The 21,478-nt window shown below is 37.0% G+C and overlaps 1 protein-coding gene across 1 annotated transcript; it reads left to right on the top strand.

Moving 5' to 3' along the window:
* The first annotated feature begins 152 nt into the window (after positions 1 to 152).
* si:ch211-207e14.4 (interleukin-17 receptor D) lies at positions 153 to 20,998 on the top strand. The gene is made up of 12 exons (XM_067445768.1): positions 153 to 741; positions 2,181 to 2,265; positions 11,384 to 11,542; positions 11,735 to 11,853; positions 12,628 to 12,751; positions 13,888 to 13,926; positions 14,011 to 14,156; positions 14,487 to 14,561; positions 14,804 to 14,870; positions 15,157 to 15,306; positions 17,343 to 17,515; positions 18,177 to 20,998. The coding sequence occupies exons 1-12, from the start codon at positions 625 to 627 to the stop codon at positions 18,690 to 18,692; spliced, it is 1,770 nt and encodes a 589-aa protein (XP_067301869.1). The 5' UTR covers positions 153 to 624; the 3' UTR covers positions 18,693 to 20,998.
* The last annotated feature ends 480 nt before the right edge of the window (positions 20,999 to 21,478 follow it).

Raw genomic sequence — 21,478 nt, 5'->3', positions numbered from 1 at the left:
TTGTCTGTTTACCAGTTGAATCATCTCATGATTGCTCCATCGCTACTACAGGCTCTTTTATAAGATTGTTGTTGTTCAAGTTTTGAAAGATTTGTAGTCTTCTGGAGTAAAACCACCCCTGTTGAAAATTAAACACAAGGTAGAACAGGCTAAAACCACAGGCTATCAATCTCTCGTGGTGCGTTTCATGGAGAATGACATTTAGCGGAACGGCAATCTTATTTTCACAGATGCAGAATGTTGTTTTTGGCCATTGGCTGGTTAGTCCTGCTGGAATATCACATTTTGGTGTGAGTTATTAAGGTTATTTTTCCATTTGCACATTGAAGCCAAAAAGGCAGCTTCAAACAGTAAATCAGGTTAAATGTACCTGGCGGCACAGCAGATGGATTTTGACAGTCTCTGCAGATCTACAATTTCCCCCAGGCCACCACTCCCTCTGCTGCTGTTGTTTTCTTTCCCAACCCTTTGCCTACCTCCTCCCCTTCCGTTCCACACTCACTTTTGCTCAACTGATCTTAAGTGCTTCAAGAGACCTGAAATGGCTTATCTGCTTTGAGGACGTAGCTGTGTTGGGGTTTGAAGACAGTATTCAGTGTTCTTCAGGCAGGTAAAAAGAGCGGGATGTGGCCACCCACACTGACCCTGGATCTGCTCTTGCTGGTCAGTTTGTCCCTCGGCGCCAATGGTGATCGAACATCTTACAAACCTCAGAGCTGCACACTTGAATGTATCCGTCGGGTAAGACTTCATACTTTTAAGGGATCAGTGGTGTTGTTTTATACATTTTGCAAAGCTTTGATGTTAGATTTATAAGTCATTGTTATTCAAAATAACAAACACGTATATGTTAGGATACAAAAATATATATATATATATATAATTTTTATTTTTTTATTATTATTTTTTGTAAAAAAGAAAAAATATATAAGTTGATATAAAAAATATAAATAAATATAAAAATATATTTTGTAAAAAATATAAGTTGGAACTAAATTCCCTAATGAGACCCAACAGAAATCTGAATTTCAAAATCCAATTTGCACCTGGAAATAAGGATTTATTATTAAATATTCGTTGTCATAAAAATTCATTAAAAGTAGTCCATCAGGTTTTTTTTTTTTGGTCACTAATCAAATTGATCAAATTCATTAAATGTATTTTTTTCATTACTGTCTTCTGAAATTCATCCAAGTATACATTGACTATGCTGACTTGTATCCAAGTGTGTCTGTTTGTATAAATACAGTCAGACATCAGGTGCAGGACACTATAGTTCATTTATGTAAGTGAGGATAGCAAAATAAAGTAAACTGACATTACACCCAAAAATTCTTCATAAAGTGGACGACCAGTAAAATTGTTACAAATTTGGGACCAAAATTACTCAGACACTTTTACCTGACCATGTTTTGCTGAAGTGTTTTTTCTTTAATTTCTAATGCAACTTTTTACACCACAGACAGAACAGAATGAAGCATTGATTGGTAATTGGTTGACCTAAATCAGTATTATCTAATCGTGTACTTAAATTTAACTGTAATCCATTACATACATTTCTATCAAAGTTATCTGACATTATCAGATTGAATTTGTTCTGGCACAGTTTAATTCTGAGTTCTTGTCATATTTTATTATAATTTTCTAAACTATAGTGAATAAACTGTGATAATGTGAGAAAATGTTGAAGATTTCGGAATAAATTTTGGTTTGACTGTATGATTATTGGGCGATTTTCACTTTTTCACTCACAGACTGATCTTAATCTGTGTCTGTACTCCTCCTTTGTTTCTCTTTCATGCTTGAAGATTTTTAGCCTTTCCTCTGTATCTGGTTTTTCTGGTTGCTTCAGGTCAGGTGCATAAAGATTTTTATTTTGAATATCTGTCAGCTTTAATTAGTTTGATTTGTACGTCTAAGCAGACAGTCATACAGTTAAGGCCACTCTGTTTTTAATTTACAAATTATATTTTCAGCAAAAGAATTTAAGGGAAAAGTTGGAAGCAAGAAATCCAGCATTTTGTGCAAAAGAATTCACAAGGTCCATACATTACATACAAATACATTTGATTAGTTTGATTAGTTACATTTGATAAAAACTTCAATTTAGAAATTGAACTCATATTTTCTCTTATTTAACCACAGTTTATTTTTATAAAGTGGACAGTGTGTATTTTCAGGGTGACCCAAGATGTGAATACTGCCGAATCACTGCAGACGATGTGCACATTTCTCCCAGTATTCCCTCCTCCAGCCCTTTTGGAAGTAAGCCATTTTTAATGTATATGGCCAGCAAACCCAATAGAGCATAATTCAGTTCTACCAAAAACCCAATGGTCTTTGTAAAAGTTCAAGGAGTTGATGAAATGAAGCTTTGTAACTTATTTGATCACTCAGTCGGAGTGAAGGCATCACTTTAAGCCAGTGAAATCCATTTGAATGTTAACTGTTGTAGATAAACCACCATTCAAAATTAACATACTTGACTGAATATACAAACCCGATTCTAAAAAAGTTGGGACACTGTATAAATTGTGAATAAAAACAGAATGCAACCATGTAGAAGTTTCAAATTGTAATGTTTTATTCAGAATACAACATAGATGCCATATCAAATGTGTTGTAAGGCCGCCCAAATCGTCCCAATGGAGGCTAACGATCGGCGGGTGAAGTTCGCTGCGCGTTCGTCTTTTCAGCGGGGAAAAAGGGGATTTTATTCCAATCCCTCGTTATCTGACTCCATTTATTAATAATTTAGAATTTAGGTTAGAATGCCAATTGGTTATTTGGTCATTCATTTTTAATAGTTTAAGTACACATTTAATTATTCCGTTTAACCCTTCGTTGAAATTATACCCAACCTGAATAATTCCAGAGCAAGTCAGAATCAATCAAAAGTATAACAATTTATTTAACAGTCAGGTAAATGTATAAAGCCAATTACATAGTCAATTCAAAGGTAATCCATATATAACATCAAATAGTCTGAAGTAAAGAATGAAATGTATACCTGACTTCTGAAAATTACATAATGCTGGCTATCTTGAAAAGACATCCAGCATTACGGGCTGACCGGTTTAAAGTGTCAAGCCTTGAGCTCTTTGCAACATTTCCTTAAATACCCAGAAACAAATGCACAAACTCTTTCAAATGTAAACACGAGTGCACAATGGGAATTTGCATTGATCAAGACTTGTATTGATCCAAAGGCCAAATGGCTGAAAGCCACACCCACCATACACCAAGGAAAGATATCTTTAAACCCTTAAAACATTTATGATGTTCTAGTTTACTTCTGTGGAGTAGAGATATTTGTACCAGTCGCACTGAGACATTTCAAACGATATCAAACACATATAATACTGCATTGTGAGGATTGACATTGTAACAAAGAGATTTCTGGTGCATTTCAGGTGATCTCAAGTTTGTGGGAGCAGTAGTTTGGGGGAAGTTTCATGTGAAAGGAAAGGCATGTAAATTAGAGTCATTCATAGATGATTCACTCAGTGTGATGTCGTCTCGGACAGAGACTCTAACTCTATGAATAAGCTCAGATGCTAATTTCCTTTATTTTCTCAGAGAGTCCTTGTTCTTCATTCAGACATTTCGGCATATACTAGTTTTTTCAGTCTTACAGTTCCACCTCTTGATCCCAATGGGTCAAACTCTGGTGGTCCTATGGGATCACTGTTAGACGTTGGTTAGACGTTGGTTCAATCCTTGAGATGACGAAATTGTCTTAGCAGCTGCAGAGCCCTTTGGAAGGTTCTTTGTTCACCTGCAGGACACCGTCTTACCAGGTGTGTGTAGCTTGAGTTTAAGCTGGTGGGTGAATGTGTTCAGGTGTTCTACCTGTGGTTCAGCACAGCATGTTCATAGAGTCAGTCTCGGACCTTGGTGAATGTTCAGTTAACGTGTCACTTCTTCATGGGGAAGCTTCTGCTTCTGCACCTTCCCGATAATCTGACTCTCCTTGTGTAATTCTCACACCTCCAATGGTGTGGTTCACTGGGTAGATTTCAATGGGTGGAAGGCTTCTCCGTAGTTGACACCTGAAAAGAGTCTTAATGTCCACTTAACGACTGAACACTGATGAACTTAAAGCCATAGAGAAATGCATAAGAACATACAATGCAAGAAAACAAAAATAAAAAACAATGTGGGTTCACGTCAGCAGTGCGATTGGTACACCTTCTCTCAAGTGTTTTTTTAAGGTCATAATTGGTGGGGTGGTATTTAATCACCTAATTCTTCACTATCACTGTGATAAAGTGACAGCGGAATTTAAGTATTCTTGGTCTGGATTACCTAAGGAAATGCAGCAAAAAGTCAGTGCAGTTTATATATTAAAATAGATGATATGCATATAATAATAACATCATCAATAATATTCAATATTCAATCACAATTATGAAGATATACATATATATATAATAACCACTGTGTTTGTTCAGGAATCTTCCAATGCAATTAAGGCAGATCTAAATATGTTTAGTCATACAATAATGGAGATTGTGTATTCCTTGTCACAGTGTGTGTGTGTGTGCGTGAGTGTGTGTGTGTGTGTGTGTGTGTGTGTGTGTGTGCGTGTGCGTGTGCGTGTGAGTGTCTTCGTTAGATTGTCATCATGTGACCAACTCTACTGTCCTGTGTGTTTGAAGCTATTTGGATCTGTTGGTGTGAAAAGATGGACAATAGATCTTTAGTGAAGTAACACTTTTGGACTCTATGCCATCTATGATGTGTAGTGTACAACCTGGACAGATTTGATCTGTTTCAGGTGATATGAGGGTGTAGTGAAGGAGGTGTGTGTTCTGTGTTCTGTGTTTGTTTTTGGGAGATGGGTGGAATCTTATCAATAACAATCTGTGTTGCAAAATTTTGTTCCAGTGCTACACTGGTAGGTCATTTTGTGAAGTGTGAATGACCCCATTAAGTGTTTTCGCACCCATCTCCATCATTCCAGGTTGTTCTGACAATTCCATTGTTTTGGCTCTGATGGGGGTGTTAGCCCCATCTTGGTGTCCATCCTACAAGGAATTGCAGTTGTAAACCTGAGACAAAAATAATGCAGAGAATCACAGTTAATTCTGACATTATCAACAGCTTCACAGTCAGGTTTGGACTTATTTGAATGGCACTATTATGTCTGTTGCAATTTTCATCCTGGCTGTCACATGAAACAGAGTTTCATCGGCCAGGTCTGAATTGTTGCTGTTGTTTTAGTACAGTGTGTGACACCTTAAAACTGTTCTTACAGTCGAGCCTTCACAGTCTGCTGTGAGCATTAGAGACCCCAGTTCTGCTGGAGAATTTTTCTGGATTAATCAGAGCTTTTATCGCTCATACTGTCATGAATTCCGATGGGTTGGTTCCCATGGCTTTATTTCCAGTTGCTCTCTTTACAGTCAGATCTGTGGGCAGAAATTGATTCACCTGTTTTGGTGTTGTCTGCATTGAATTTTGTTTTACGGTGTCGCACACACATTTGATTATTTGAGGTCTCTGTGACCTGTAAAAAAAAATTGAGGTACTTCTGTGGTGAAGGGTGAATTGGTTTGCTATTATCAGTGCCACACATATAGCTGTGTTCTTGTAAAGGCAAAAGATAACAGCACAACCCCTCCCTTTTGGCACTGGGAATTGAACCAATGCAACACAAGATTAAAATCGAATACATTTCTTTATGCATTACCTCAATATTTTATCTGACTCAATAATGTAAACGTTTTAATTATTTCTAATACTTTATAAATATGAATAAATGTCTGATTATTCTGCTTAACTCTTTACTTTATTGAAATCATTCATTAGGTTCTTAGAGTCACAGGGTCTTCGCACTTTCCAGTATGCGGGCCCATAATCACAAACTTATCAGTCTTGGTCAAGTAGACAGAGGTTAAATCTTTTATATTGAGTTATAGTCAGTAAACTAAGATTCCGATAACATGAGTATTCACAAACTCGTCAGTCTTGGTCGTCAGTAGAGGCCATACGACTGATATCTTGGACGCCCGTGCTACACGTTGATCATTCCAAGATATTTTTGTTCAGTCCCCTTGGGTTTGAATTCTCGTAATTAATGCAAACTGCTTTCAATCAGAGGCCCATGACCATCACCACAGATTCAAGTGACCAACTTACTATCTCTAATGGTGACTTTCTATAATCATGCCGTGGTTTTCCACGTCTACGTAATTTAGAGCAATATTACAACAATCAGGAATTAGGGTTGCCCTATTTAGATTGGTCTAACAATTTGTTATTGTTCTAAACGGAAGACGTCTTTAGTCTTTCAACCCGCAGTCCAAGTCTACGTATCTGAACGCCAATGTGTTAGTCGGAGCTCTAAAACATCAGCCTGGTGTGCTTTTATGCTCCACCGAAAAACTGTGTTCTAGTCCGTGTACTAACCTGAGCGTAGTCTTGTGGTGTCATGGATGTACATGATCCACTGAGTTATTAACACAACATACGTTATAGCATTTTCATGGTTAAGGCAATTGAATAACACTGTAGCCACATGGCAATCCTATGCTCCACCTGGGAGACAAACAAATTCAACAAAGAACCACATTTATTCAGTTTTTCTCAAGATACATGGTCTAGAATGCATATAGCATCTACAACCTTTATCCTAAGTGTTTCATACACTTACAGTAAAGCAATCTTGTGTTTTAAAGAATAAACTTAAATAGCCTAGGTGTTTTTATTAACACAAACAACTATCGTGTGTTCAATGCGCACGTGTTTAGTACAATTACAAATTTGAAAATGCATACGAACTAATACCAAGCGTTAGGCGGAACTCTAAAATCTCAGTCGGCGTGCCTCAAAGCTCCACCCAAAAACTGAACTCCAGTCCGTTACTAACCTGACAGATTTGCGGTAACAATACATCCTAATGCACTAAAATCAATAATTTCAGAGTAAATCAAAATTAAATCGAACGCAACAACATATTTATCAAAGTGTCTTAAAGATAATGATTTTGATTCGGCCCTGCAGTCACAGCTGGCTGGCATGTACATTGCTTGCACAACAACAGTCAGGCTTAAGGCCAATGAGCGACTCTGTTGGTGTTAACATCCAATGAACTAGCTGTACATGCTGAATGCAGTCAAATTCCTGCTCGAATTCTGTTTTGAGTGAGGTTTCGGATTTTATTTTCATGCCAATACATTTGAATATGAAAGACTGGTTCAAGACTGATGCAAGCACATTCGTTGTATCTCTTTTTAGATTACAAATGCCTATTTGCTTGATTTAGTCTATTTACAGACTAATCTGCTCAGTGCACAGTGGCAATTTTAACTGAATTTACAAAATATGATAGATTTAGGTGTTACTTATTTGGCTAAACGCTCCCATTGAACATAGAAAGTCTTTGTTCTCCGAGTGGGCGTGGTACGCCCCGTGGGCTCGCTGAGCCACTCAGAAACATCATGAGGTTTCTTAACAAAAATACAGTAACAACATCACTATCATTCTGTGTATCAATCTTAGATTTGAATCGTACCACCTCTTAATCCTTTGTAGCCACGAGTAATTTAGCTGTGCGGCAATAATAGCTGTAGCCAATTTTGATCAAACAAAAAGTTCTCTTCATTTTTACATGTTGCATATGCATCAGCCTGTTTTTCCCAACTTTGTTTTTCATAAACAAATGCATCAACGTGCGTATCTATCAAATCACAAATGCCTTCCAATTGTTTACAAACTTAGATTTTTAATTCTATTGTTTGCTCGTTCTCATCGTGTGTTGCTAGTTTGTTGCAGCTAATAAAACAACGGAGAAAGCATTTAGCTGATTTTAAAAACGCTCTAATTATCGAGTCTCATGAAATAGTTTGGAAGATGTTTTTCCAATTTAGGTTTAGTTGTTGTAGGTCTACGCCGACAAAGAAATATTTTAAAATCCATAACATGAGTTTTAATTCCTCTACTGCGCTGTCGCTATCATGTCCCTGATATGTGATTGTATCTAAATTCTTAAACCCCACCGGATTGCGGTTCCGGTCTAACACTGGGTATTCCGACCCATTCTATTAATGTGTCTATATGGGATGCGTCTGTTTTTCCCTAAACATTTCTAAAAAGGCAAAAAGAATTTTACTTACCAGAACAGCTGAAGAAAGAGAAGTTCAAACCTCTTGTTGATTTTAAAATCGAATACTTCGCTGAAAAGACGTTGCTCGTAAGAGAGTCGCAACATCACGTCGGGGTCACCATTTTGTAAGGCCGCCCAAATCGTCCCAATGGAGGCTAACGATCGGCGGGTGAAGTTCGCTGCGCGTTCGTCTTTTCAGCGGGGAAAAAGGGGATTTTATTCCAATCCCTCGTTATCTGACTCCATTTATTAATAATTTAGAATTTAGGTTAGAATGCCAATTGGTTATTTGGTCATTCATTTTTAATAGTTTAAGTACACATTTAATTATTCCGTTTAACCCTTCGTTGAAATTATACCCAACCTGAATAATTCCAGAGCAAGTCAGAATCAATCAAAAGTATAACAATTTATTTAACAGTCAGGTAAATGTATAAAGCCAATTACATAGTCAATTCAAAGGTAATCCATATATAACATCAAATAGTCTGAAGTAAAGAATGAAATGTATACCTGACTTCTGAAAATTACATAATGCTGGCTATCTTGAAAAGACATCCAGCATTACGGGCTGACCGGTTTAAAGTGTCAAGCCTTGAGCTCTTTGCAACATTTCCTTAAATACCCAGAAACAAATGCACAAACTCTTTCAAATGTAAACACGAGTGCACAATGGGAATTTGCATTGATCAAGACTTGTATTGATCCAAAGGCCAAATGGCTGAAAGCCACACCCACCATACACCAAGGAAAGATATCTTTAAACCCTTAAAACATTTATGATGTTCTAGTTTACTTCTGTGGAGTAGAGATATTTGTACCAGTCGCACTGAGACATTTCAAACGATATCAAACACATATAATACTGCATTGTGAGGATTGACATTGTAACAAAGAGATTTCTGGTGCATTTCAGGTGATCTCAAGTTTGTGGGAGCAGTAGTTTGGGGGAAGTTTCATGTGAAAGGAAAGGCATGTAAATTAGAGTCATTCATAGATGATTCACTCAGTGTGATGTCGTCTCGGACAGAGACTCTAACTCTATGAATAAGCTCAGATGCTAATTTCCTTTATTTTCTCAGAGAGTCCTTGTTCTTCATTCAGACATTTCGGCATATACTAGTTTTTTCAGTCTTACAGTGTAAACTGAGAAAATGTATAATTTTAAGGGGAAAATAAGTTGATTTTAAATTTCATGGCATCAAAAAAGTTGGGACAAGGCCATGTTTACCACTGTGTTGCATCCCCTTTTCTTTTTATAGATTTCATGAGAGCTTTTAGAACTGAGACGACAAGTTGCTCAAGTTTAGGAATAGGAATGTTGTCCCATTCTTGTCTAATACAGGCTTTTAGTTGCTCAACTGTCTTAGGTCTTCTTTGTTGCTTCTTCCTCTTTATGATGTGCCAAATGTTTTCTATGGATGAAAGATCTGGACTGCAAGCTGGCCATTTCAGTACCCGGATCCTTCTTCCACGCAGCCATGATGTTGAAATTAATGCAGTATGTGGTCTGGCATTGTCATGTTGAAAAATTCAAGGTCTTCCCTGAAAAAGACAACGTCTGGATGGGATAATATGTTGTTCTAGAACTTGGATATACCCTTTCAGCATTGATGGTGGCTTTCCTGATGTATAAGCTGCTCATGCCACACGCACTCATGCAACCCCATACAGAGATGCTGAACTGAGTGCTGATAACAACTTGGGTTGTCCTTGTCTTCTTTAGTCCGGATGAAATGGTGTCTCAGTTTTCCAGAAATAACTTCAAATTTTGATTCGTCTGACCAGAGAACCATTTTCCACTTTGCCACAGTCCATTTTAAATGAGCCGCGGCCCAGAGAAAACACCTGTGCTTCTGGATCATGTTTAGATATGGTCCTCTTTTTTGACCTATAGAGTTTTACCTGGCAACGGCTAATGGATTGTGTTTTCTGGAAGTATTCCTGAGCCCATGTTGTGATTTCCATTACAGTAGCATTCCCGTATGTGATGCAGTGCCGTCTATGAGCCCGAAGATCACGGGCATACAGTATGGTTTTCCGGCCTTTACCCTTACGCACAGATATTGTTCCAGATTCTCTGAATCTTTGGATGATATTATGCACAGTAGATGATGATAACTTTAGACTCTTTGCAGTTTTTCTCTGAGAAAATCCTTTCTGATATTGCTTCACTATTTTTCACCGCAGCATTGGGGGAATTGATCCTCTGCCCATCTTGCCTTCTGAGAGACACTGCCACTCTGAGAGGCTCTTTTAATAATGTTGCCAATTGACTCTACTAAGTGCAAATTGGTCCTCCAGCTGGTCCTTATATATGTACAGTTACATTTTTCATTTTTGCTACCTGTCGCAACTTTTTGGGAATGTGTAGCTCTCATGAAATCTAAAATGAGCCAATATTTGCATGACATTTCAAAATGTCTCACTTTCAACATGTGATATGTTGTCTATATTCTATTGTGAATAGAATATAAGTTTATGAGATTTGTAAATTATTGCATTCCTTTTTTATTCACAATTTGTACAGTGTCCCAACTTATTTGGAATCGGGTCAGTAATTAAATAGGTTGCTTTTCAAGGTTTAAGCACAAAAAAACAAGGGATTTTTTAAAAACTAATGCTTAGCTAGCTGCAATTAAATGCAAATGATTTAACTTTTTTCATTGAAATCAATCAGAGCTTGACCCGCAATGCAAACAAACTGACATTCGTTTATTTTGCATGCTTTTCGCGGTACATTTTGTAATCCATCCACTGCATCACTAAATGATAGCATGTGAAATGTGTTTAAATTTCCCTTTCACAGCAAATAGTGTTGACATTCCAAAAGGATGACATCTTTGTTTTTCATGTATTTAGACCTGCTTATGACTGGACAGTCATTGTAATGGTTACATTTCAGCTTTGCGTGATGTAGGATAATTACTCTCTTTTGTTGCATTTGTACCTCTAGTTGTTTTGGTAATTTCACTAACCAAGACAAGCTGTTTTACACTCTAATTGTTTGCAGCAGTTCCAGGAATCACTCATATTTGGCATTGCTTGAACCATAATTTACATATCATGTATGATTCTCAGCTGTTTTTCCATGAGTAGTGTGTTAGGATTTTATGTCTTATGTATATCAAAGTGTCTTTCTCTGCTGTTTTAACTTTGTGTCATCTCAAAGATTTATAGCTTTCGGCAGTGTACCCTGTGTAATGAAAAACATTTTAAGAATCATGTCATTAAGATAACAACAGCTGTGTGGTAACACCTCTCCTCGGCCAGGTTGCGTTCCTTGGCCTTGTCACTCTTTTCTAGGCCAGGAAACCCCAGAGGTCTGCCAGCATTATGTTAAAGCACCACGCAATATTCACATCAAGTTTGAAGCCAATGAAGATCCAACATATGATGCCATTACTGTGTCATGGAACCCAAGCCAATATGGTAATGATTGACTGTTTGTCTGTAGGTGTCTGTCTATATCTGTCTGTCAATGGATAGATCTGCCTGGCGATGTATTTACGTCTGTCTGTCTGTCTGTCTGTCTGTCATTCCGTCCGTCCGTCTGTCAGTCAATCAACCAATTTATCAGTCCTTCTAAATCAATCTGTCTAATTATTTGATTTATGTGCACAGGTATTGCATTCTTACGTGGATTTCAAGTAACCCTCCAGGCTCTTGGTGGATCTCAGGTCTCATGTCAGCTCTTTCTCATGGGTAGCAATCTGTCCCTCACCCCTGAACATGCCCAGAGGGTATGCTATAAAACAATTAATTCAAAATAAACTCTACAAATTTGGTAGCATCAGAAAAAACGAGGCCTATACTCTTAGAAGAAAAGATGCTATATAGAACCTTAAAAGGTTCTATTGGCGCTACGTATTTGGAACCCCTAAAAGGTTCACTGCAAAAAAAATTAACATTCTTTCTTAGTATTTTTGTGTTGTTTCTAGTCCAAACATCTAAAAATTCTTAAAACAAGAAGCATTTACTAGACAAGCAAAAGTAATTGTCTTGTTTTGGGGGAAAATAACTCAAAATTAAAAGAGTTTTTGCATAAAATAAAGCAAAATAATCTTAAAACAACATTATTTTGCTTACCCACTGGCAGATTATTTTGCTTATTTTAAGCAAAAACGCTCTTATTTTTGCATAATTACCCCCCCAAAACAAGACAAAATTTACTTGTCTAGAAATTGTTTCTTAATGTAAGAATGTTACAATATTTAGAAACAAGACAAAAATACTAAATAAGAAATGCATTTTTTGCAGTGTTCTATATACAACCCTTTTTAAGTGCCAAAAGGGTTCTTTCTTGTTATTATAGAACCTTTTTAGATAAGAAAGAACCCTTTTGGCACTTAAAAAGGGTTGTATATCGAACCTTTTAGGGGTTCCAAATACGTAGCTCCGATAGAACATTTTGTTCTAGTGTATAGCATCTTTATCAAAATAGTTAGTGTTTCTGTAATTATATAACTTATATAAGTCATGAGATCATCTAATGTATTTCTTGATGGTTTTCACAGGTGTATCACTCAGATCCCTTCACCCATCTGTCTTTGGATACCAAGTATGTCGTAACCGTCATGGCACTGCCCATCCCCGAGAAGTGGGACCAGTTCTACGAGAAGAAACCATTTTTCACACAAAGTAAGCGTTTCATTTTGATTAAAAACCAGAAATCAAATAAATTGAGGCAATAAAGTTTTTGTTGTCATTGAGGTTTGAAGTTTTTGTTGAGGTTTGTGTTGTCATTGTGTTGTTTCACCATGCTGGGTACAACCAATCAAATCTTCCATGGGTCCCAACATGCATTGCGGCAAATGTGTCTCACAAACACAAAGCAGTCAAAGAACTACTAATATTATACAGTCAAAGAGTCAAGAGCCCAACTTAAGCAAACACTTATCTCCTTCATGGTGACTTCCAACAAAACTATTATTTTCATTAAAACAGAAATAAAGTCAATCCGGTTAGTTGTAAGTTGGTTCACATATTATTGTTCTGTTTAGTAACTTTTCAGGAAGTAAATTTTTACTTCCTGAATTTAAGATTGCACACAATTAAAAAGTCTCCATCTTAATTTGAATCACCAACAGACGAGGCGAAAAGGACCGCCTTTTATAAATGTCCTCCAATCAGTGAATTAGTTCTCTTGTTGCCAGACAGAACTCCTTGAATGGCCAATCACAATCACAATTTTTTGAGTTCTGGTAACTTATTCGGATTTACAGTTTTTCATTTATTCATAATTTTTTATTTAAAATCCAAAAGTTCTTACTGAACATGGCTCGTCAGAATTGCAATTCCTTTTGTTCTTTCATAGAAGTCAGGTTAATACTACATTTAAACAACATTTTAGCAAAACCGAAGTGAGCTATTTTAATTATTTACAATTTTGAGTTCATACAACTTGAAATCTTAAGTTTATATATTTAATTCTTAGCATGTAATTACTTAATTCTATTAAGTTACATTTAATTTATGTTTTTACGTTATGCTTACTTATTCACAAAAAGTTCCATTTAATCAAAAAAAATATTAGTTAAAATTACTCAAAAGGAAGACCATGTTACATTAACTTGAATTAATTAAGTTAGTAGAACTTTTTCTAAAACTTTGAGTATACACTACTTAATCTATTTAATTAATTTGAACGTTCGGGTTTACAGTGTAGTTGATAGCGATAGTCATGTTAACAACTTGTGCCGCTGCACATTTAGACAGGCAGTTGACAAATGCTGGAGCTGTAATAAACTTGACAAAATGCTTCTGTGTGTTTTCAGCATGTCCTGAAAAAAATGGCCTTGAAGAGTGTAAGAAAGGTGAGTGTTGTAGCCGCGTTTCTGTTGATCAGGCACATGGTCCTCAGATGTGTGCGTTCATGTGTGTCCTGTCATTCATTATAGACTGGTATCCAAAATACGTCGAGGTCCACCAAGAGAAGCAGGATGTATATGTGACCTTTAACCTTGCACCTGAGCACTTTGAAGTCCATCAGTATTTTTCATCATGTTTCGGAGGAGGGCTGCGAAATCACTCAAGCATCAAACCGGTGGGTTTTTATAAAACATATTTGAAATAAAACAATAGTAACAATGTCTGTAATAGACTTTAAAATACATATATTATTGTTATTTATTTAAGTGTCATTTTTATCAGTTATTGTAGTATCACCTAATAATTAAGGTTACACTTTGTGACGTAGTTACTTTGTACTTACTCAAATAAGTACTGATTAATATTAATTTACTATATGTACTTACTATAATAGAGTTACAGTTAGGGTTTGGTTTAGGGTTGCTTGTAATTATGTCTATATAAACATGTAACTACATCACCTTAAAATAAAGTGTTTCCCAGAATAATGTTTGTTTATGTCCAGGATTTCAGTCTCAACAGGACGCATCACACGTACCGTTTGCAGAATCTCCAAGCAGGTACAAACTACACCTGTGAGGTGAGTCTTCAAGCGTGTGATTAAATGGGTGTGTGTTTGTTTAGCCTACTGTATAATTAAACTGTCAATGAACATTATTTCAGTCACAACCTTTTAGAAGTCCGTGCCAAAATTCTTCTGCAAATATTTGTCGCTTTGTAAACACATGACTCTCAAGTGTGTTTTATTGCAGACATTTTCAAGTACAATTTATTGCCTTTATTTATCACGTTTAGTTGTTTTTGCGTTTTTCTTTCCTCCAGATTGCTGCTGATGTCGTGGATGCAGTCAGGAAAACATTCATGGTTGAAGTTAAACATAGGTCTGAAGGTAAATTTGAACTGTCAATCATAAAAAGATCACAGCGTAAACTGATTTAAACTCTAAGGACGTAGTTAACTGCACACGCTCAAGGCAAAGCATTGAACACATTTTTTCCTCCTCGTCATTGAACACAAATGTGTTATGTGTTCAGTGATTTGCCTTCAGCTTGTAAAGTAACTACATGTGGAGCAACACGCCAGGCAGCTTTTGAAGAGGCAACACCCAGTGAAACCTACATTTAAGACTTCACTGTCATAATCAGTTTGGTATTTTTTCCCCTTCTCACGATCAGAGCCGTCGACCTCCAACTTCAGAGAAAGCCCTTCACTGATGGTGCTCTTGTCGGTGGGAATCTTGCTTGTTGCTACAGCAGTGCTCACCTTCACCGTTGTCTACAGGAAAAGACTGATGAAGAAAAAAGTCCAGACCAAAATGAGACCAGGTTCGAGTTTTATAGCAAATCGATAAGTGATTGCACTTCACTGACATACTGGTCACTGACAAAACTGTTAACGGGATATTCACCAGAAAATGCAAATGTTGTCATCATATACTCACCCTCAAGTTGTTCCAAACCAGTATGAGTTTCTTTCTTCTGTTGAACACAAGGAAGATATAAAGAAGAACATAAAATATCTCCTTTCGTGTTCAACAGAAGAAAGAAACTCATACAGGTTTGGAACAACTTGAGGGTGAATAAATTAGACAGAATTTTCATTTTTGGGTGAACAATTCCTTTAAGAAACACATTGTGTTCAGCTCTTTATTTATCTATGTGTTGAATATAGCAGGGCCATAAATTAAGGCTACAAATTAATTTGGGAAGTACACTGCACAAATTATAATAATCCTTTACAACTGTTTCTTCTATGAACATGATCCCCGCTGTTAGCCATGTCACACTTTAGGATCTCAGTTGTCATTAATGACAGATTGTGCGGCAATCAAGACGTGTTAAAAACAGATGCGCACAAGAAGAATCATCCAGAGTTTTACATCATTAACCCGCGTGACACGTTCAGTGACTGTGAACTGCATTCACAGGCGGGACTGAACAGGTGGCTAGCAAAAAAATGGCTTGTCTTGAAAACAAAACTGGAAAAAAGACCATGCGTGTGAAGCAACCACTTACACACCACTCTGTTTGTTGCTAGGATGACACAAGTAAAATGTTAAAACATTTTCAAGTATAGGTCTCTGCAGGTTAGTAATAGGTGTTACCACATTAGTGGGCGTGGCCATAACCAGAGGGACGTTTTCAACTGTTACCTGCTAAGCCCACGTCACAGTGTGGGTAGGGTTTAGAGGTGTGGTCCGGTGAAGGAGATCATTTTCATTGCGTGATTTATATACACACTAATCAATTTGAAAACACTCACAAATTTAGAAACCCCCATTCTTGTTCCGCAGAGACCTCATTACTCGCACTTGTCACTGTTGCCAATTAATACACATTTCACTGATTTACATATTCACTGATGGCCAATCAAATTAAAGAAGGCGGGGCTTACTGTTAGTTGTGAATTCCAATGCAACACTTTACTTATAGCAGTGAAAGAGTGAGCTGTAAGATGTAAGTAGCTAAACTTTTAATATTTGACAACTGTTTTACAATAAAACATTTAGCGACCAGCAGTGATATCAAGTGAAGCAAACTACTTCACATTTTTTAATAAAATTTCACCATTTTGAATCGAATGGCATATGACATTTCGTAATCATAACTGAATTTGGCATGACAAGAAACTTTTTGCATTTTTATTAGGTAGGCATATTTAAAAAAATATATATATATTATTTGCAAATAGTTTACTTCATACCTACAATAGAACTGGAACTTTTATCATTCTTATTTAAACCAATAAGACCAATACTCCCCCTCCCCTCCCCTCCCCATGCACATCCAAAAAAAAGACATGGTTACGGCCTTGACAACAGATATCAGACTGGAAAGGCATTTTTTTTCCCACCATAAATTAAGAATTTATTCTAAATGTAAATATAACGTTTCTAATGTTATATTTGTTTTGTTTAAACCATTTATTGGTTAAGTGTTTAAGTGTTTATTGGTTATGTTTAGGAGTAGGTGTAGAGAGGGCATATTGTGGTAGCATTCATTTAAAAAAACAATGATTTTTTTACACTTTATTATTGCATAACGTTTAATGTACAAAATAGTATCTGCCACTATTTATAAGTATACATACTACTACTACTACTAATTAAACTTATTGCAAAGAAAGTTCTGCTCTTTTATGCGTAAATATAATTTATTGCCAAAACATAAATTTTGCTGTTGGAGAACATTTCAAACTAACAATCAAAGACTTCAGATTTTGGCCTAGGATCTGAGGAATCTTTTAGGATTTACAAAATGGGTCTCATACGACCATGTGGCCAACATCTCACATTGTGAACCCAGATTAAGATGTATATGTTTTGTACTAATGGCCAATTATGTTATTTCTTATTTGTCAGAAATCATCGAACAGTACTATGACAAAAAACTGGGTGAAGGACAGTGTGTTTTGCTGGAAAAAACCACCCGTCCCCCTCGCCTCCTGATTTGCTACTCAAGTAATGATGGTCCTGCCCATGTCAGAGTCGTGTTGCAACTTGCTGCTTTTTTACAAAAGCACATGGCTACTCAAGTAAGTGTATTATCAGACAATGCATGCTGAGTGTAGTTTTTTTAAAGCCATTTTCCCCCAGTTTTTAAAGGGTCATGAAACTCTACAAAAACATTTAGTTTGAGCTTATTAGACATGAATTATATTGAATACTAATGAGAATTTTAAGCCATTTATTGTTTGTTTTTGTGAATTGTTGGGACATTTCATAGGCGTAATGGTTTTTATACCGCACAAACCGTACTTTCTATCCCCTTACACTGCCCCTTCCCCTAAACCTACCCATCACAGAAAACATTCTGCATTTTTACTTTCTAAAAAAATTCTTCCTGTATGATCTATAATCATTTTGACATGGCCAATGTTCTCATATTTCACCCTCTCCTTGTCATACCTATGTCATTATACACATTAGTGTCCTCATATGTCACAAGCACCCCCCCCCCCAACACACACACACACACACACACACACACACACACACACACACACACACACACACACACACACACACACACACACACACACACACACACACACACACACACGGATAAAATAAACATTTAAAAACGTGATTTAAATGAATTCCATGAATAAAAAAATAAAAAAATGTCTATACATGGTTATTTTGACTCTTTATCACTTAATTATCTCTATTACTAATTCTCATTTTTGTGTTTAGGTGTTTTTAGACATGTGGGAGGCCTTGAGCATTATGGAGGAGGGCAGTATGGGGTGGTATTGCAGGAAAATGAAGGAGTGTGACTTTGCCCTGGTCGTTTGCTCCCGAGGTCTCCAGCAGAACCAGTCTGAGGATGAGGAACCGCTGGAGAACACCACCTTAGCTTCTGTTTCCATGATCGGAGAGGAGATGTGTCGGGCCAAAGCATTGGGTCTAGACCTCTCCAAATACATGGTGGCCATTTTTGAGTATTCGCAAGAGTCTGATATCCCAGCGGCACTAGGTCTCGCTTCAAGGTACACCCTGACTAAAGACTTGCCTTTGCTCTTCTCCCATCTTCACGGAGTGGCTTTGCAGAAGCCTGGAGTTTACCTACAGGTGGAGAATATTTCAGAGAGCGGATACTGTAAACTCCCAGCTGGGGCTGCACTACAGCTGGCCATCCAGGAGGCCAAGGCACAGATTTCCAAGGAGCCGACCGAAGAGGAACATGTAGGAATTCCAATAATTTCTTAAAGATCTCAAGAGCTTGAACGACTAATGGTGACTCACACCCCAAAGTATACTTAGATTTTCTTTTCACAGTCGTACATAGCCTTTCAAAGTATAACACATTTTGATAGTGTGCGTAAACTGCCGCAAAAGAAAGATTCATCCTTGTCCAGGTCCTTGTCGCACTATTCCTCTTCAAAAGATGCGAGCGAAAAAGGTCTTTTGCACTCTTAATCCCCTCACACAAGCACTTGCTGACTTGCTTACTCTTCAGTAGTTTAGCTTGTTGTTGTTTTTCTAGTCTCAGCCTCAGACGTCACGCCCGTGGACCGCTGGCTGAAAGTCTGAAGCATATGGCACACAAAATAGGAAACACTTCAAGAGTTTCAAAGTCATCATCTGATTGGTTGAATTCTACAGGATTTCCTGGAGACGTGTGTCATGTTCTTTAACGGTCCACCTGGATACACAGCCACCATGACGCCCCCTCATGAAAGAGGAAATCAGTCGTGTTCACAACTGTGACAATGAGCGCTAACCAGGATCAAAACGCTGGATTTTTAAAAGTGTGTGAGGTTTGCGATGCCACTGTCGCAGAACACTTGCACAACCTTCTCGAGCGAATCATTTGTTAGATGCACGCCGGTCTGTTATTGTAGGGACATTGACTTTGCATTCACGCCCCTCAACATGACGCATAACAGAACAAACTGTGATTGGTTGCTTTACATGTGGGTCAAACGTCCTCTGGGACGGTCCTTGACCAATGAAAGCTGCGATAGAATCCAGACCTTCTGCCATCAGTCTGAAAGTCTGGCTACTCTTGTTCTATCTCCTCCATTGCTTTTCTGACTGTGAAACAACATTCCAGGCCAGTGTTGCCATCTTGTGGGCAAATAAAAATAATAATAAGGCTGCGTCTGAAATCGCATACACTCTTGAGTAGGTACTTCATTTGAATTACTTCATAAACGGTAAAGAAGTACGTTCTATGTAGTATGCATGTGTGTAGTATGAATGTAATCAGGACGCACTACATTCGCCATGTTGTCATTATCATGTGACCTACAGTGTCAGTTGCGTCACTTCACTGGCATTCATAAATCCTCTCCCGTGGCCACTTCAGAATCTTACCGGAAGTAGTAGGTCATCCAGGTAGGTTTTGCTTACTTGTTTATGAGTACTGTGAATTCAGACATCTTTTGTCACATGCTGTTTTTTGCCTACTATATAGTAGTAGATATGCGATTTTGGATGCAGCCTAACATAAAATAAAAGCATGTGTGTGAGCTATGAAATTACACATACATTGTACGGACTTCATGTCACACGCAATGTACGCATTTCCAAGCATGTTTTTTTTAAATTGGGCTAAGGAGTTAGTGTAAAAAATAAATAAGCTGAATTATTGTGTACACTGTCAGAAAAAAAGGTACATTCCTGTCACTGGGGTGGTACCCTAAGGTACAAAAACAAAAAGTTACTAATATGTACCTTTAAGGTACTACTATGTTCCTTTAAGGTACTTATATGCACACTTAAAGTACTGATATTCAGTAGGTCTGAGCCATATTCAGTAGGTATATCCAGAACACTCTTGCAACCACCTAACAACATTCAGAACACCCTAGCAACCACCTCGAGCACACACAGGAGTTTTGCATAGACAAGCACCATCTACTTTATATCCGTTGCATCGGCTTCTTTTTAGATTGTTGTGAAAAACAAATGAGAGGGAACCTGAAGTACAGTGAGGTTGCCGAATGCTGTGAATGATTTTTCATGTAAATGTCTATTAATTTTGTAGTTCCTGCTTATGTTCATTAATCATAAACATCATGTTACAGTGAATATTCCTATATTTGCATGCACTTCCATTAGAATCTTTCTAAATGGGGGAAAAAATATTGAAAATGTTCAAGAGGACAATTGATTTATTGTAGTGAATGACTTTAAATTGTATCATTTTTTATATGAAGTGTTATTTTTAATTACCTTATTATATTGTTCGCGAGGCCAGTTGCTCAACATTGAGTGTTATTGTTATCTCTGTTTGTATAACATGAAGGGAAATTATCATTATATTTTATCTTGACTAAATGCCAGTGCCATGGTCTTACATTATAATAATGCAAGGCTTTTTTTATACCTACATATTTTCATGATGCATAATCGATTATTATTATACAAGGAAATTGTCACATTTAAAAACATCTTAGCGAGTTGTGCAGTAAAACATCTGTTTTTAGAATATAAGCTATAAACTCTTACATAAAATGTTTATGTGAATGCAGGATGTTTTGCAAATAAACTTTAATTGCTTTTGTTAATTGCTAAGACCATTTTATTTGATTCATGTGTGATGTTTTTGGTTTGATGTACACTCTGACCTTATTAGAAAGCTTTGATTTACGAATATAAAACTTTGGAATCAAATGTATTACACAAAATAGTTTTTCTTGCATTTGATTAATCTTTGGCAAGGATTTCAAACACCACATCTTTCCACAATTCAGTATACTCAATCGTAAATTCCATCACCAGTAAATCTTGTAATATCTTGGCAAAGCTTTTCAGAAAATTGGCAACACCAACAAAGATGAGCAAAAAAACAAGCTTCAGTGTTACACAGAAAACTGATGTTATTTTTTTTTTTTAAACTTTTACCTTAAAGGAGTTCACCCAAAATAAAATTCTGTCATCATTTAGTCAAGCTCAGTTGTTCCACACCTGTATACATTTCTTTGTTCTACTGAACACAAAGGAAGATATTTGGATCTCGGCAGCCATTGACTACCAGTGGGGGGTAG

Source organism: Pseudorasbora parva, chromosome 6 (assembly GCF_024679245.1).
Source record: "Pseudorasbora parva isolate DD20220531a chromosome 6, ASM2467924v1, whole genome shotgun sequence".
Lineage (NCBI taxonomy): Eukaryota > Metazoa > Chordata > Actinopteri > Cypriniformes > Gobionidae > Pseudorasbora > Pseudorasbora parva.
Note: the sequence above shows the minus strand (reverse complement) of the source record. Positions and strands in the feature narration are given on the sequence as shown.

Coding starts and splice junctions, on each gene's coding strand:
- si:ch211-207e14.4 (XM_067445768.1), top strand. CDS start 625: ATGTGGCCACCCACACTGACCCTGGATCTGCTCTTGCTGGTCAGTTTG. Junction 2,266..11,383: donor CTCCTCCAGCCCTTTTGGAA/GTAAGCCATTTT, acceptor CTCCTCGGCCAG/GTTGCGTTCCTTGGCCTTGT. Junction 14,157..14,486: donor ATCACTCAAGCATCAAACCG/GTGGGTTTTTAT, acceptor GTTTATGTCCAG/GATTTCAGTCTCAACAGGAC.